General features: G+C 42.6%; 1 protein-coding gene across 1 annotated transcript; it reads right to left on the bottom strand.

Annotated features, from left to right (window-relative positions):
- Positions 1-775: 775 nt before the first annotated feature.
- On the bottom strand, positions 776-17112 carry slc6a16a (solute carrier family 6 member 16a). The gene is made up of 12 exons (XM_061026250.1): positions 16874-17112; positions 10123-10339; positions 8948-9105; positions 6812-6938; positions 6551-6726; positions 6293-6403; positions 5447-5688; positions 4740-4932; positions 3558-3759; positions 3038-3197; positions 2796-2958; positions 776-1798 (listed from the first exon to the last, which is right to left on the bottom strand). Exons 1-12 carry the CDS (start codon positions 16874-16876, stop codon positions 1451-1453), a joined length of 2100 nt encoding a protein of 699 aa, XP_060882233.1. The 5' UTR covers positions 16877-17112; the 3' UTR covers positions 776-1450.
- Between the last annotated feature and the right edge of the window lie 649 nt (positions 17113-17761).

The following is a 17761-nucleotide window of genomic DNA, read 5'->3' as shown; positions in this document are numbered from 1 at the left end:
CCCCCCCCACCTCCCCTCTCTCATCCCTACCTATCCCACAGCAGCCGCACTTCACTCTCAGATGGGCCAGAGGAGAATGAAGGCCTTTCTGATTCACTGTGAGGGATTTAATTCAGCCTGTGGTCCAAATGATTGTACTGTGAGTTATAGTAAAGTTATAAATTATTTCTAAACAGATGAATAATTACTATCATCTTAAGAAATCAATTTGATCTAGTTCGCCCTTGTTGCATCACTGATGTATTAATTAAATTCTTGTTTTTTAAAGTTGAAGGATATTTCTGTCTGGCATTATAACTGAGATTCATCATGATCCTACACCCTAATGAGACGGCAGGTTATGGATTGAAATGCATGTTGTCAATGGCTAGCACATTCACCGTATTATACTATTTAACAAACTATGCATGAAAAGTGCAGAAACATCTGTGTGTGTCATCTCACAAACTTTAGCTGTGAGTGAAAACATTCACAGAATATTTGAACATTTCTCATTCAGAAAAGTGAATTCTTGACTTTTGTAGAGAGACGGCTTCATACAGAAAATAAAAAAAACATGCACAAACATTCGGTCTCCTCTGTCGTATGCTAAATAAACATTAAAACATTACAATATTCCACATAAACGGCCTCATAAATGTTATATTGTGAGGCGTTGGTGATGTGTAGATCCCTATAAAACCACATCCAGTCAGTTTGCTGCCATCTAGAGGTTTATTGAAATCCTCACCTGTAGTACAGTACAACGAGTAAAAACATTGCTGTGGTCTTATGAGGTAATAGAATACAAATAAGAGATATTTTAAAGACATTTCACATCAAACAAAGGAATAGAAATGCTCAAACAAACACACACACACACACACACACACACACACACACACACACACACACACACACACACACACACACACACGCACACATGCAAAACCCATCACAGTTTATCTGATGATACTCGTCATAAAGCAGTTTTTTCTGTCTGTTGCTGCCTTACTCATTTCTCCAGCCACGGTTGTGATTCCACATGAAATAAGGCGAGCACTTAGACAAGCAAAGCATATCTTTACATGCCCGGAGCGAGTTAACCTCCACACTAACATCTTTACATGAACTCTTAAGTTTACAAAATATAGCAGCTTCTCTTTCCTTTTCCATGAGTCTGGGAGTGTTTCCGTTAGCTGAACAGTTTGAGCCGCTCAGAAAATGAGTTAAAAGGAGGAGTTGGTAGTGTCACAACTTCATAATCTAAAAAGCACCTGATGATCTAACTATGTACAGGATATATAAATAGTTAAAATACTTCTAGCCTGTTAAGAGGCTGCAAAGACTCGTCGTCAGATTGAGGATGAATCTCTCTTTTTTTTGATCGCCCTTCACCCTGCAGGGTCCTGCTCGTTTACTCTGAGGCTCAAACATTTAAACATTTTCTCTCTTCACACACAGCGACCGCTCACACTCCTGTGTCTTGTTCCTCATCGTCATCCTCCCCGTCCTGGGGCAGGAGCCGGTATAGTTCGTGACCCAGCGGCAGGAAGACGACCCTGGGCCGGGCCTCGTCCTCCTCAGACGGGGCTCTGCGGTGGGAGTTGGAGTCCAGCTGCTCGTTGGAGCTGCACTTGGTGTACAACTCCCGGTGCACCTCGGGGCTTTCTCCCTCCTCGGAGCGACTGTTGCCGCCCCTGCGGCTTTTCCACATTGAGAGGAGGTAGCCGATGGGCACGGGCAGGCAAGCGACGACCATGAGCATGATGATCATAGCCAGGGCCCAACCCGGGTACTCCAGAGTCATCTCAGACGCCTGAGCAGAGGAAGAGACACAGCAGGTCAGTGACAGAAACGTGGGCTGCACACTGTAGCTCAAAGTGTAACCATCACGATACAGCATGATACAAACTTACATCTCTTACCTCCAGCAAGTATTTTTACATTCAGTTGACACGCCTGAATAAATGTTGTATTTCATTTTTCATTTTTTTTAAACCAGTAAGAATGTTAAGTTAAATCCTTGATGTATAAATCTCTTCTTATTCTTATTTTTTCATATTTTAAAGGCTTTATGTGTGATTTTTTTGATCCAGCAGATGTCTCCCTTGAGCACCAGCATGAAACCAAAACAACTTGCGCTGCATTGTTGTGTTAGCATGCTAATGCTAGTGACCTCTATTATGCTCGTATCTTCACACTGCATGTAAATTTACCTGAAATGAGCGTGATCTAGAAACACAGTTAAGCAGTGAGTACAGTATGTTATTCTTCTTTTCTCTAGTCCCTCAATTAAACAACTTTTATACGTGAGGGGAGGAGTCAGCCGGCCGTCCCGACGATGTAAACAAACTGAAGATTGGACTCTGAAAACTCTGAAAACATCACAGACAGTGGGACTCTGGTGTTACACCCATTGTAGACAGTCATGACTCACAGAGTTATTTTCAGAGGATATACTTGATTTATATTACATTTAAGTGTGACAAATTGCATATAAAGCCTTTAAGTGCTTATTTACTATGTATCTATTCTTTTATTGTTTTATTTGCTCTGATAACCTGCTGCTGTAACACCACAATTTCCTAGTTTGGGATCAATAAATAATTATATTCTATTCTATACAAGTGACCTCCAACCAAAATAATGCTTCATAGAAACCATTAAAAAAGGAGTAAAGACACAGGGTGAAGGAGCTTTCCAACATCTTCTATGGTGCAAAGTCTTGTTGAATATGTCACACCTGCAGGTAAATATTAAAGGCTATCACTAGAATAAATTATTCTGTATGGGACAGTTGTCTGGTCTCTTACTGTGCTCTGGTTCCAGGCCGTGTATGTGGGTCTCTTGAAGACCATTCGCAACAAACTGGCTGCCAGAAGACCAACCAACGACAGCAGACAAACGTACTTCCAAAGATATTTGTACACCACTGGAGGGCGCCAGTTGAGCATAACTTCAATATCATCGAGAAACCTGCAGTGAGGGAGGACATCAGAATGAGAGGCACAGTTTTTTCTAAAGGTAAGAGCTGATAGAAGTTTTGTTTTCTTACCGATCCGTTCCATAAACCCAGGCCACACTGATGGTCTCAAAGATGACCACGATGATTAACGGGAGAGTCGCAGAGTAGTCGTCAAACATCGCCACAAAATAGTTTCCGGAGCGCTGCGTGAACAGCAGGCCCAATAAGAACCCCAAAGCACAGCTGGACACTGAAAAAAGACAGAAGACAAGTTTAGTGCAATGAATGAAGGTATGTCTGTCTGATGTTAAACACTTTGGTATATTTAAACCTTGAAAGGAAACCTGTGGTAATGCTGTGTCACAATTTATTATTAGTCTGTAATTCAAAGTAAGATTTCAAGTGGAGCTGCTAATCGACAATTACTGAATCGTCTTTGGAGGAAATATCTTTGCAGGACATGAAAGAGATTTTACTATTCTTTAAAAAAAAGGGACAAAATGTGTCTCCTGGGGGAGAAATGTTTCCAAATGTAACTGTACAAATCCTCAACCCAATCATCTATTCCTGGACAACAGTCAGTAAGAACAAACCGACAAGTGCCTGTTACCAGTGAGCAAAGTCCGGTGGCGGCCCAACAGGCTAAAATTATCCATGAGAGGTGTGAGGATCCCCTGCATGGTCCCGAACATGCTGCTGAGCCCCAGGTTGAGCAACATGAGGAAGAACAGAGTGGACCAGAAGGGGCTGGCGGGGAAAAGAGCCATCACCTCGGTGAAGGCGATGAACGCCAGGCCTGTGCCTTCAACACCCTGCGCTCGTGCAAAAAAGACAGAAAACAGAGAGGGGAGAAAAACAGAGTTATAAAGTCTGACTGATGATTGCAAATAAACACATGACATGTTTTGGTCACCAGCGGAGGAGAGCAGCATCGAGACGCACAGCTGAAGTCTCTGCAGCAGGCGGAGCCTCCCTCATGACTTCACATTAAAACATCATTTCACATCATTCTGCTTAGGGCTGGAATTTTAAAAAAAACGCACGCCTCCTCTGCATGTATTTTTTAGAAAAAAAATAAATCTGTAAATCTGCATTTTCTTTCGATGCCCCAAATTTGTGGAACGCCCTCCAGCAAACTCTAAGGATCAGAGTTCTTCCCTCTCTTCCAGAGTTTAGGAATTTGATTTCGAACAACTTTGTTTCAAATTGTAACTGTTTTAAATGATCTCAGTGGGTTTTGTCACAGATTCTCAGTGTTTGATGTGTTTTTGCTTGTTTTACTGTGCTTGTAATCTCGACGGCATTGGAAATGCGGGAAACCTCAGTGTCTTTTCGAGAATAAATAAAGGTTTGAAATGAAAACGAAATGAGTAAGAAATTCTTCTTATAACACAAACACTCTTAGATAACATGACATTTAGTACCCCTTCATTTGTTTCTTTAGTTTCTCTTCTCACGGCTTGAATCCATCTCCGCTCGTAAAAATACTAGATACAGTGTCCCGATTGTTTTCTTCCTCCTGCCTGCTGGATATCTGACAGCACCTCACAGATTCCTCTGGGGTCCTGGGAACCTCGGCACTCCTCCTGCTTACTATTGTTATTGTTCACCTCACCAGAAGCCCGTGTCCAGTGACTTTCAAAGCAACCTGTGGTGACGCCTTCCTCGCTCAAAAAATGTGGTCTTGAAAACAACGTTTATGAAAAGTGATTTTTAAACGCTACACGTTTGGCCCTTCCCTTCTGCGGATAAACACTTGTGTTAAGACAGTTCATTGAAATTTCAAAGCTACCTTTTTCATCTCCTCCTCCAGACTGCAGTCGGTGATGTTGGCGCCCATCATGGCGCCGTGCTCACTGTACCACTGTCTGTAGTCAGCCAGAGGGACGGAGCTGGGATCGGCCGTGACGATCCAAGGCCAACCCTGTTTGACCAAGTCCTGGTTCCACTCTTGAGTCGTCATGATGTTTAGGAGACCCAGATTTCTGCGAGAGTTTAAAATATAAAAGTAGCAGTCGATAAGAGAGGCATTATCTGCTGTGAGACAAAACGCCTCAAATCTAAACGAACAGGTCGACTCTCAGGAACTGCACCGCAAAAACTCAAATCTTAACAAATGTATAAATATCTTCTTACACTTCACCTGCTTAATCCTGATAAACATCTTATTACAGAAGTTATAAAAGTAAGGCCTGGATTGTTTGTAATAAGCAAACATCTCTGCTAAGTTTCTAGTCCACCAGATGGCCCCGGTTCTGGATCCGACACGTGGCTCCTTTCCTGCATGTCACTCCCTACTCTCTCTCTCTCTTTCTCTCTCTGATTTCTGACTCTATCCACCGTCCTGTCTCTCAATTACGACATCCTTTTAGTATGTTTATATGTAATTAAAGTTATTATGTTACCATTGACCTTTGACCTTTGTGCTTCTCCCCTGCATATGAAATCATGTGGTGAGTAAAGGACCCATAATGTCACTATTCATGCACACATCCGTACTCAGCCACGCAGCGCAGCGCGATGTTCTTGGCACGGAAACCAAGCACGACGAAAACCACGAGCGAGGCCAGCACGGACGTCATGAAGTTGATGCCGGACACCATCAGAGCGTCCAGGTGGCAGTTGTTGTTGACCGGATTGTAGGAGGAATAGGCGATCACGGAGCCGTAGCCCAGGCCGAGGGCAAAGAACACCTGAGTAGCAGCCTGCCGCCACACCTGCACGCTACCCCAGATCTCCAGCTGAAAGGAAAACAAAATTAAAATGTCATTAAGTCGTTATGAGTGTAAACAAAAACAAAATGTCCTCTCAAGTTTTAAATACACTCTAAGCACCTTTCATTACTTTAAAGGCTTTATATGTGATTTTTTGATCCAGCAGATGTCGCCCTTGAGCACCAGCATGAAACCAAAACAACTTGCGCTGCATTGTTGTGTTAGCATGCTAATGCTAGCGATCTTTATTATGCTCGTATCTTCACACTGCATGTCAATTTACCTGAAATGAGCGTGATCTAGAAACACAGTTAAGCAGTGAGTACAGTATGTTATTCTTCTTTTCTCTAGTCCCTCAATTAAACAACTTTTATACGTGAGGGGAGGAGTGAGCCGGCCGTCCTGGCGATGTAAACAAACTGAAGATAGGACTCTGAAAACTCTGAAAACATCACAGACAGTGGGACTCGGGTGTTACACCCATTGTAGACAGTCATGACTCACAGAGTTATTTTCAGAGGATATACTTGATTTCTACATTTAAGTGTGAAAAATCACATATAAAGCCTTTAGAAGAAGAAATACAGGGAGAAATAGAAAATGAGAACCACACGATGAAAGCTGCTCTTACTTTAGGATAAAACATGTAGGTGATTCCATCTATCGCCCCGTCCAACATCATCCCTCTGACGAGGAAAATAAAGAGCACCAAGTAGGGAAAGACTGAGGAAAAGTACATCACCTGAGGAGAAGGAAAGTTAGGATGATTTCTGTTCCTTTAGGAAATGTGCATCTTGTTTTCTTGCAGAGTAAGATAGAAAGTTGAGATCACTCTGGTGTCTCATCACATGGCGTGATTATCTTAAAGGAGAGGTAGTGCTGCCCTGACCTTTGCAGAAGACTTGATGCCCTTGATCATCGCCAAGGACACGATGGCCCACGCAGCCAGCAAACAGCCCGTCATGATGGGGTTAAACTCTCCGGTTTCTTCGATGGAGTTTGTGATATTTAGCGCTTTGCGAAACCAGAAGTATGACGTCGGGGAGGAACCTGCACATTCTCTCACTGTCGATAGAGTACAGACGACAAACACTTAAGTATCCTGCATGTTTACCTGAATTTTGATCATCATCACAGCTGCGTCGGTTACCTGTATCGTTGGTGGTCACATCAATGGGACAGTGCTCCCACGGCAGAGGGTACTGAAAAGAGTTCCCCATGTAGAACAAGCTCCAGGCAATGATGACATTGTAGTACAGAGCCACGTAAAAACACACCTAGGAGAGGAAACATTTACAAAGCAAATCTTTTAGAAACAGGATGCAGTTTGTGCTGAAATATTGTTTTTAAGGTCAAAAATGTGTTTTCATCAGAGCCACTGAAGTCCCAAATATTATCTCCTGTGCATGAGATCTTGTGCACACAATTTAGTTAGCGCTGTTGGTGCACAGTGAGGAGGTTCCTGGTTCGAATCCTTGTGGTGCAGAGCCTCCCCGTGCATGAGTACCCACAGTCCAAAGACATGCTCGTTAGGTTAACTGCTGACTCTAACTTGCCCGTAGGTGTGAATGTGAGTGTGTCTGGTTGTCTGTCTCTAAATGTCAGCCTTGTGATTGGCTGGAGACCAGTCCAGGGTGTAACCCTACCTCTCCCCCAATAACAGCTGGGATCAGCGCCAGCACCCCCGTGACCCCGAATGGGTAAAGTGGGATATATAGACAATGGATGGATGCACACATTTAGTTATTTTGTGGAAACAAAGTTAGATGAAAACTTGTGCACACAAAATGATTTCAGGTTTTGAGGTCAACCCGACATCGGGGTCCGATGTCGGTGTCAGCCCAGCGCTGGAATCTTATGTCAGTCCAAAGTCAGGGTCTTATGTCAGCCTCATGTCAGGGTCTTATGTCAGCCTCATGTCAGGGTCTTAAGTCAGTCAAAGGTCAGGTTTAGATGTCAGCTTGACATTGGGATCAGTCCAACATCAGGGTCTGCAGTGCGTCTGTTTCGATGTCAGCAGATGATAACTTGTGGGCAAAAATAAAAACCTTCACTTGTCTGGGACTTCAGGGACTCTGTAGTTTTCCTTGTGGAGAACAGAAGACATCAAATGATCAGGCAGTTTTTTTTATCTTAATTGAATGTATTTAAACCTAAATGTTATTACGTCATTATAAAGCTGTTGACATGTGGGAGATGGTTTGATTTAAGTTTAGCCAGAACAAATCGAGACACGGTCATTAACTGGGACTGACTGAGCAGTGAGGCCTTTGGAAAAAGAAACTAGTTAGGGTAAGGTACAAGTCTACGTCTGTTTGCTGTTTGTGCACAGAAAGCTCCTGTCCTCTCGGGGTTTGCCTCGTCCCCTCCGTTGAAAAAGAGTTATGTAACTAACTGCCAGCTCTACGGCGCAGGACGCCTCTCACATTACAACATGGCGGGATGTCATCATCAGTCTTTCTTAACTAAACACCAGTGGCCAGTCATAAAAAGACAGCTGTTTGCAGAGGGGTGACTAATGTGGTAGTCCTTTAGTGAAACAGCTTTAGTGAAACAGAAATGTATGAATGTTTTCAGTTTGGTGCTCACGCTTAAAGTACTAATGACTGTCCTATATTTAAAACCAAAGAGGAGAAATCCTGCAGCTACCAAAGCACGGCAGCCTAAATGTGACACGGTTAGTTTCAGGTAATCAATCATCATCAGAGTTCTGAGTAAGGTGGTCATGATACCAGAAACTTAAGAGATGATGATACTGGTAAGAATCTAATGATATCAACACCTGTTTCAATACCAGGGCAACAAAAATAGAAGTCCTACAGGCACCCAATACTTCCTGATATCACCTACTTTACCATGGAGATTTATTTTTCTCAGGTTGAGATGACATTATTTGATTTAAACCTAACTTTATTTATATTTTGTAATTTGCATCCAATTGCATGTGAGCACTTTACCTTTAAGGTTGCTCATGGTTACGGTTGCCGGAGTGATATCGCTTTAAGACAAGTGAAGTGAGGTATCACTGCTGTCGTTGTGAGTTTCTGTGTGTCATGCTACGCTACGCTAAAGTGTACGAGACGCACGGCAGAAGTTGTCCCCGTGCTAAAACGTGAACTCGATGAGTGAAACAGTATCAACATTTTTGACCTTATTTTTGAAACTTTGAAGAAAACATGAAGAAACATGTTCTGCATCCTGCATTACATTTTCCACAAACTACCAAAGAATGTGTGGACAGAAATCGATAAATTAAAACCCGCGCACACAAAAAGTGTCTCCTCACCATGCAGCTGGAGTAGCCAATCCCTGACAGTTTTGGAGAGATGTGTTTCCAAACGCCGATACTTCCCTGGCGAATACACTGGCCCGCTGCCAACTCCATAAAAAACAGAGGAACTCCCACAATCAGCAAAAGAAAAACATACAGCAGCATGAAGGCCCCTAGAAGGAGAGAGGGACGTTTAGAAACCTGGAGACAAACATAAAACACACACACACACACCATACATTTTATTTCACTCTGTTTCCTGTGATAATGACTCATTCTGGTTTCTTGAAGCTCTTGACTTTTTTATCTTGTTATCTTTGGATAACACTTCTGGTTTTCCAGTGGTGATTTCAATCTTTATTTGTAGAGTGCCAGTTTCTGAACAAATGTTGTCTGCAGACACAAAAAGAGCAGGTCTAGACTGTACTCCATCATTCATCAGACGCTTTTATCCAAAGCGAGCGAGAGAGGAGGAAACAACGTCAGTAAGTGCAAACAAACATCTATAAGTATTCATAAAGACCCAACATTCATCCTTCACATGCACAGCATTAAGAGGTCAAAATGCTCCAGCTTGAAGTATGAAGATCAACTTTATTAACAAATTAGAGCGATGCATTTTGGCTTGTGGCCTCCATCGGGTCACCAGTGTCAGCATTAACCACCGCCTGACGCCGAGCCTCCACCATCGGTCTGCATCGCCCCCACAACCACCGCCATCCTCATTCATGCACGGCCTGCTCCGACCTCCACCTCAGCGGCAAGGAAGTGTGGACGACAGGAACGGCAGGAATACAACGGAGAAATCCTTCCTGCATATTATCCCATATGCTCTTTTGTAAAGCGTCTCAAGATAAAACTTTTTTTGAATTGGCGCTTTACAAATAATGATCGATTAATTAAGCAACATTTGGCAAAGTTGCAGTGGCAAAAAAAAAATTCTTTAGGAGGCAGAACCAGACTCATGTTGCACAGAGACTGCTTTGGGGTTGAGAGGGGATAGAGGGAGACGCAGGAAGAGCGAGCCGAACAACTTCTGAGCATCTCGACTATCCCCAGGTGAGGAGGTACAGAAGTCGAGATCTCCAGAAAACATCTGAAATGTACTTGTTACCCTTGAAAACAAATTTCAAGAACTTGCATAATTTCTCTCGCTCTCAAGTGAGTCAGGAGATACTGAAGACACTCACCTCCTCCATTTTGATGGCAAAGGTAGGGGAACCTCCACACGTTCCCTAAGCCCACACTGAACCCCACCTGGGCCAACACATACTGGACCTTAGAGTCCCATGCTGGCCGGTCGTCGTCGGCTCCATCCGGCCCGTTCACAGCAGCGAGCTGACTTTCAGACTGACCCTCGCCAAGCCAGGCTCTGTCCTCGGTGCTGTCCAGTGGCGGTTTCTCCGTCTTATCAGGAACAAAAGAAGAAGAAGAAGAAGTAGAACAATGAACTTTAGTGGTAATGATTTAAACTTCCTTGTTGGCATCTGAGAATCAAGATTAATGAAACATGATCCATGAGGAAAGTTATCAGGATATGGTTGTTTTCAAGAAAGCCATAAACCCTTATAAAGGTGTGTATGATGAGGGTGTCTGTTTTAGATTCCTTATCCCCTCAGGATCAAACTGATCATATATCAGGGACCACAGCCCGCTGTAACAACATGGAAGGTGTTCAGTGTCTACGGGGAAAGTATAAAGACCAGCGAGAGTCGACAGGAGGAGAGAAAATGTATATCTTAAACTCTGCCCTCCCCCTCAAACCTGCGCTGTGAAAACACAACGTTAGGACATACATGTGATGTAACTCATGCAGCAGTGCAGTTTAAATAAACACGGAGGAGATGGTCCATGTGGGACAAAGTGAGTCTCAGTCTCAGAGTCAGAACACTCTGCAGAGAATCTCAAATCATTCAGTGGAACATTCAAATCCTGGAATCAAAAGTCGTCTCTGATACTATTTCTGGTTTTTAGTTTTCAAGTCATGCACATGTTAAAATGGACTTCATGCAAACAAGGTAAGTACAGGAAATGAAGCATGCATCTAGTTTAGTTTCACCATTAATGATGTCAGTCTAGGACCCCTGGCGTTGTGAGATTTGCAGCTCAAAAACCTCCTTATTGATCGGATACTGACATCAGTAAAATCCCTCATGCATGAAAAGGTTCCTTTTAGCTGCTGTCTCTTTAAGGCCCCGCCTCCCCACGTTCCCACTTTCCTCTGATTGGCCAGCTCTGTTAGCATTTGCAGGGAAATATGAGGGACTATCCTTTAAGGTGCGTGTACCTGAAAGAGCTTACGGGGGTGGGTGTGTCATACGACTTTGCTCCATGTTTGGCTCTGAAATGTCGGCAGAACCTGACGTCAGGTTCTGGACAAGTTCAGGTAACGTCTCGTTCAGAGCAGCAGGAAACCACGTCCAGGGATAACACCAACAACGGTGCATCACGTGTTTAAAAAACTTTGCCATGGTTTAGTATATATGTATGTACATATGTATATATGTATGAATCAAAGATTTCTTTAACTATGACCACCCATTTGTTGAGGTCTGCAAGCTCAGGTTTTTACCATGTCCATGTTGTTGTTGTTTTTTTACAAGCAATAAACAACATTTTACACAGAGGCCAGTCTGTTTTTAAAACAACATCCTCTCTCATTAAACAGAAATACAAGACCTTCACGTCCTTTGGGGATTTCATGGCACAACATCTCTCTGAGAGTCGAACACATATTCACCAGGAATGTCTCCATTTTGGATATGGGAGTGAAAGGCGTCCAAGTGTCCTCACCACTGCACTGCTGACTTGACCGAGAATGGTGACTTTTAATGAGTGGTGTTATAGAAATAAAAGCATGTGGATGAATGTTGTGTGCCCCACACTGAACACCAATCCTCCTGTTGATATTTCTACTGAAAGTTTTCAAATGCAAAAGAACATCAGATCATCGGCCTTCACGTGAACAGAACATCTCGCTAACTCAGATGAGTGGCTAAGATCCAAAAAGGCTCAGCAGAAGCCAAACTGGCTTCAAGACATGACCTAGCTCTGTGATTTGTCGTGTCACTGTCGGTATCAGCTGGTGAGAATGGAAAATAACAGGGTGGTGTATGATCCAGATGAGGACGAGGCTGGGCAAGACACACGTCCAGATCGGTCAGGTGAGTTCATAAAATAAAAATCCACACATGCATGGAGGAGCGCGAGAGAGCGACAAAAATATGCACACAACATAAGAGAAGGAGGGGGACGTGGAAAGAGCAGCAGCCAGTGGGCACAGCGACCACGGGTGAAGGAGGAACAGTCTTGGGTGACATGTGGGTGGGAGTGGGCTTTGGGAGGTGTTAGGTTCACATTGGTTCACAGTGTGGGCGGTGCAGAGGTGTAGAACATGCAGTGGAAATATAGTTGGTAACAAGGCAGGAGAGAAGCTGTTAAGAGTTTGTTTCAACATTTAAGAGCGACTGATGATGGACAGAAACTTTCTTTTGCCACGGTTACATGTGTGAAACATTCTCAGCTTGCTGCTCCTTACATGTCACACTCTGCTGTTTGTCTCATTTATATTATTGAATATCTTTGGATCGTTAGTCAGATGGCTGACTGAACAGAAAACACTATGATGGTCATGATTCAGAATATTTTTAAACTTCGATATGATCCAAGTAAACACAAACGATGTCAACACCTGTTTAGATACCATGTCAACAGAAAAATAGACGTTAGAGGCACCTGATATAAAGTCATTTCTTGTTTTCAATTATCAAAAATTGCAATCAAACTCATGCACAGCGTCTAAATAGTTCTGCACCGAAACATGAGCAATATATTTGTGCAATTTATACAATGTGATGGAGTTTAGCTGCAATTTTCTGATGGACTCATCTCGCTCCTATCCACCTGTCAAATGAAATGAATGCCGTCTATCATTAAAATAACAATGCACAGGGGGCGCTGGTATCCTAAAGGTTAGTGAGCATGCAAGGTGGTAACCAGAGTTTAGAAAAAAGTGAGGTCCATCATTTTTTTTTATAATAAAATGTCATCTAAAGTTTCAAGGCATTTCAGGGCGTGCTGAATTAATGCCCTCAAATGTAACCCAAGCTATACTACTGGCTGACAACTCACACGCTTTGACTTCCTATTTATAAAGTGTCCGCAGATCACATGCAGAGAGAGCTAGGAGGCGGGGCACTGCTTCAGCGAGGAGCACAGAAGCAGTGTAGGGCTGATTGTAGGGCTGGGATATACAGTATATTGAGTTTTTAAGATATATCGATATATTTTCAAATGAGATATAGGGTAAGACAACATTGTATATATCGATATAGTTTATGTTGCATTAAAATATCGTTAAAGGTGTCTTCGATAGAGCTACAAGTTCAGCTATTTTAGTTGATATTTATGTCATTTTTCATGTCCATGTTGACATTGTGCCAAGCCCCAAGTCATGGTAATGATTTTTACTGTCTTGCTTTTTGAAAAAATGACTGAGGTCCAGAACTTGGTGACCTCATATCTGGTTATGGTCATGTGCGCGTGCCCCATGTACAGAAGCTTAATCCTCGAGAGGGGGGGGTCGCCACGTTTGACCCTTGGTTCCATTACCGTATGACATTCCCCACTCTCTCTCTCTCTCTCTCTCTCCCTGGTTTCTGACTCTATCCACTCTCCTGTCTCTGAAAGAAAGCCCCCCCAAAGAAAGCCCCCCAAAGAAAGCCCCCATGTAACCTGGAGGTGGCCGGACCGACCATGAAGTGATCTGATGAAGTGTAACTGTCATATCAGTGAGAAACATCAGTGAGGCCGCTTTCTTCTCATTCATTAAAACAAAAAGTCTCTCACAATAAGTGTGGGAAAAAAAAAGAGAACAAATCAGATCAAATATCCCATGGTTGTCATAGAAACGAGCTTCTACACAAACGTATACAAACTGTTAAAACTCCTGCTCGACACAGACAAAAAACAACCGAGTATGAAGTCCTGTTTTAGCTTGTTGTAAAGAAAAGTTCAGACTGGTTTGACAGAGAAAATACCGTAGTCTCTTTTTGTATGTTTTACTTTTTACACGTTTTCTATGTCAGTGGAAACGTGCTGCATGTTTCTTCATGAGTCTCCTGCCTTCAGTATTTTTGTCTTTTTCTATACTTGGATAACCCTAAATTAACTTCTTACCCCATAGACCCCTTCACAGAGTGTGCACACACCCATGCCCACACCTACACACCCACGCTCACACCTGCACACACAAACAGTAGGTGGTTGTAAAAATGTGGCCTGTGGGTCAGCCTGAGTCTATCTCTGGGTACAGTCGGTAAACAGACAACACACTCAGTGATAGAAAAAGCACAAAGACATACAGCAGTGTCCCAACACGCCCTGACTAAGCTCTAAAACAAACCAGATTTTATATTTGTAGCCAACAACTGAATTTTTTTTAGATGCACAAGGATTCCACTTCAGACAAACTTTGCTGGATTTGATGCCCGCTTTGAACACAAAACACCAAAGAAGAACTCATCAGTCCAAAGCTCCCAGTCGGTTTCCTCCCAGATTTGTCCTCGTGTACATCCATGTTTTTGTATCAGTATTTAATCGACTGGTGTGTAATATAAATTAAATATAAACTATAAACGGTGAAGGGTTCGGCTGTATGCTGCAGCTGTAACTACAGACTCAGACTAATCTCTGTGTATACACAGCACATGCTGCCATGCCTCGCTATTTTGAGTACACATTCATTTGTCTGATCAAATCTGAAATCTAAAATCTACACTCAGAAGAACCCGAGAGACGAACGGTGCAATCAAGAGTTCAGAATGTGTACTACCATACATCTCTGACAACTATCACACATTCTTCACTGTATTGTCTACAAGAGGAAGTTTGCTTTGCAGCCAGGTTAAACCATAAGACAACGAAAACACTACAGGTGCAATGAAAGTCAAAAAAACGTCTTCATAATCCTCTTCAGATGTCCTCACACCGGGAGGAATAAAAGGCTTCACGCCTGATGGTTGTCATGATGTCTAACCCTGTTCAATAGTATATGTTGATTCACATTTAAACTCGTTGCCTTAGGGCTATGTGCAACCAAGTTACAGGATCGAGGGCAAATGAGTAATTTACACCAGTACCTGACAATCATGTGCAATACTCCAACATTTAGCACTTTAATACTCCAGGACTTTACCTCACATTAAAATCTGAAGGTCACTTTATCCTGGTTTGTTTTAGACATCATCGTACAGCCACTTTTTACGCTTGTCATCCTGTCTCTTTCCACAAAAATACAGTTTGTGTTGCTGTTTGGTGGATAGAGTCAGAAATCAGGGATCAGAGAGAAAGAGAGTGTGTGAATGAAGCGCTGGAAAGGAGCAACAGGTCGGTTTTGAACCCGAGCCACCCGCTTGAAGGGTTATAGACTCTGTGCGTGGGGCGTGTACACTAACCACTAGGCCACAGACTATTCACTTCACAATTGCAACAAAAACATCAACAAAGTTTTGGGTACAGAAACGTTGCAGTGTGCAGGAGTTTGTCTGCAATTTTTGATATTCAAAAACAAAAAATGACCCAATATTTTGGTATCTAAGAGATTCTATTTTTGCTGCAGTGATTTTAAAAACAGGCATCGGTGTCGTTTGAGTTTTACTGATATCATATCAAAGTTTGAAATTGTGGTATTGTAACAACAATATAGGGATATTTAGACATGTGTGTTCCTGCTTGCAGACGCACCAAACCTCCACAAACAGTCAGAATTTAACATGTCGACGTTAAGTTTGAAAAAGGAGCCAGAGACTTATTTTTCTTTAAGAGACCCTCTGGCAATCTGCCGAAGCAGGACCACACGGAACATGTCAGTAACACCTTCTTCTGGGGAGTTAAACAGTCACACTGATTATGAGACCGTTTTGGAAGTCGTCATTAAATATTTTATTCTTTGAATCATTTCTGCTGCTTCAGTGAGAGGAAAGCGCGGATCACATACTGTGGAAAAAAAACCCTGCAAGCAAAGAGAAACTCATGAGCTGCAATATTACAAGCTTTGATTCAGCAGCTCTGAGAAGTTCATCGTAACAGATCCACACACACACACACACCCCAGAGAATTACATAACCGAAGAGCAGTCATCAATCACAAATACACTTTCTTATGTCTCTACCTTAAGTGTTAAAAACTACCATGACCTTCTGTTTGCTTTGAGCATATTTGCACATTAATATTTCCACATGTGTCATTTGAATATTTTTTTTTGAGAAATGCTAAGTGCTCTGAGGTTTGAGGAAAGTTATACAAAAATTAATTACTGTCGTGTTGTATCTGTACCCGTCTAATACAGTATATGATTTAAGATTAAAACTGTGATATCAAGGTTAAAGTGCTGCATTTTGGCTTCTATTTAAGTATGACAACATCCACATCAGATCAATAAGTAGGGGATTTTATCCAATTCAAATTAAGAGCTTAAAAAACTAGGAAATACATTTTAAAAGTGCTCAAAAGTGCACTTTTTTTGGACTGTAAGTTTCTTGGTGCAGCTGTACAGTAAACAGTTCATTCATATTTATCTTTACATGCACATTACAGAAACCTTCCTGCTGATAGTCGAGGTGTGAAACATATCAATCTCTGAACATATTGAGCAGCAGAGAGCCCCAGTGTGAACACATGTTCAGAAAAGCAGCTGCACACAGGAGATTATCCAAAGGCAAACCGTAAAGCCTATTCATGACTGCTTAAGTAACGCACACACAAGTTTAGCAGCTCACGGTAAATTATACAAACCATACGTCCTCCAACATCCCCTCCAGAATCAAACCACTATTAAAGAGAAGCAAAGGGGGTGAGATGTGAGTCATTAGAGTCCATGCATGGGGGTTAGTAACGCATTAAGAGCTGCAGCAGGACGCAGTGTTGTGGAGTGGACATACCATGCTGACAGCACGGTCCAGGAGAGGAGTAGAGTTTCCAGAAGTCCTGGTGCTCCTTTCTCTGAACGTCACCTCTCTGAGAACACTTCTTTTAAAACTCCTCCTCCTCCTCCTTTCTCTTGATTTTTAAAAGTGTCCTGACACAATTCGTATTTCGTTGAGTTTTGAAAACCTGTGGCCACGTTTTTTGGAGTTGGAACAAAACTGTGTCGTCGGTCGCCAACCCGAGAAGACACGGAGGAGAAGTTGGTGCAACTGGAGCCAATGAGAGGGCGCAGGGGGCTGAACGGGGCCGGACAACACACACACACACACACACACACACACACACACACACTCACACACACACACACACACACACACACACACACACACACACCCACACTGCTATGTGGGTGTGTGTGTGTTTGCAGCTAAAAACATAAACAAAAAGTGCTTCTGTGGCAGGAGGGCTTTTATAAACGGATGATTACATTCGTGCAATATTTTGATACAGGCAATCAGCACATGACTGGGCTGACTGTTTTCTTCTATAAGAGAAAAAGACACAGCAGTGGGGTTTAATATGTGAAAGCATCTGTATTTGGTATTCTCAGTGTAACACGGAGACAATTTCATAAAGTTCTATATGACCATAGTCTATAGCGAGCAGGTCGTTAACTAAGAGTTTACACTGATAATTACTGCTTATTGATAGTAAGTTTGAAAGTTGTTCAAAAGAGCAATATGTAACTCTGACACCTGGTGTTCAAAATGGGTACTGCAGTCTAAATACTAAACATTGCAGAGAGCTGTTAAGACACCCCCCACACGGCCGTTTTGGACGCCCCTCGGTTTGCCAGATATGAGAGCAGTTATCAGGTCAACAGGTGTTGCAGTGATGGAAGC

The sequence above is a fragment of the Labrus mixtus genome, chromosome 20, assembly GCF_963584025.1.
Source record: "Labrus mixtus chromosome 20, fLabMix1.1, whole genome shotgun sequence".
Classification (NCBI taxonomy): Eukaryota; Metazoa; Chordata; class Actinopteri; order Labriformes; family Labridae; genus Labrus; species Labrus mixtus.
This window is presented reverse-complemented; position numbering and strand designations above follow the sequence as displayed.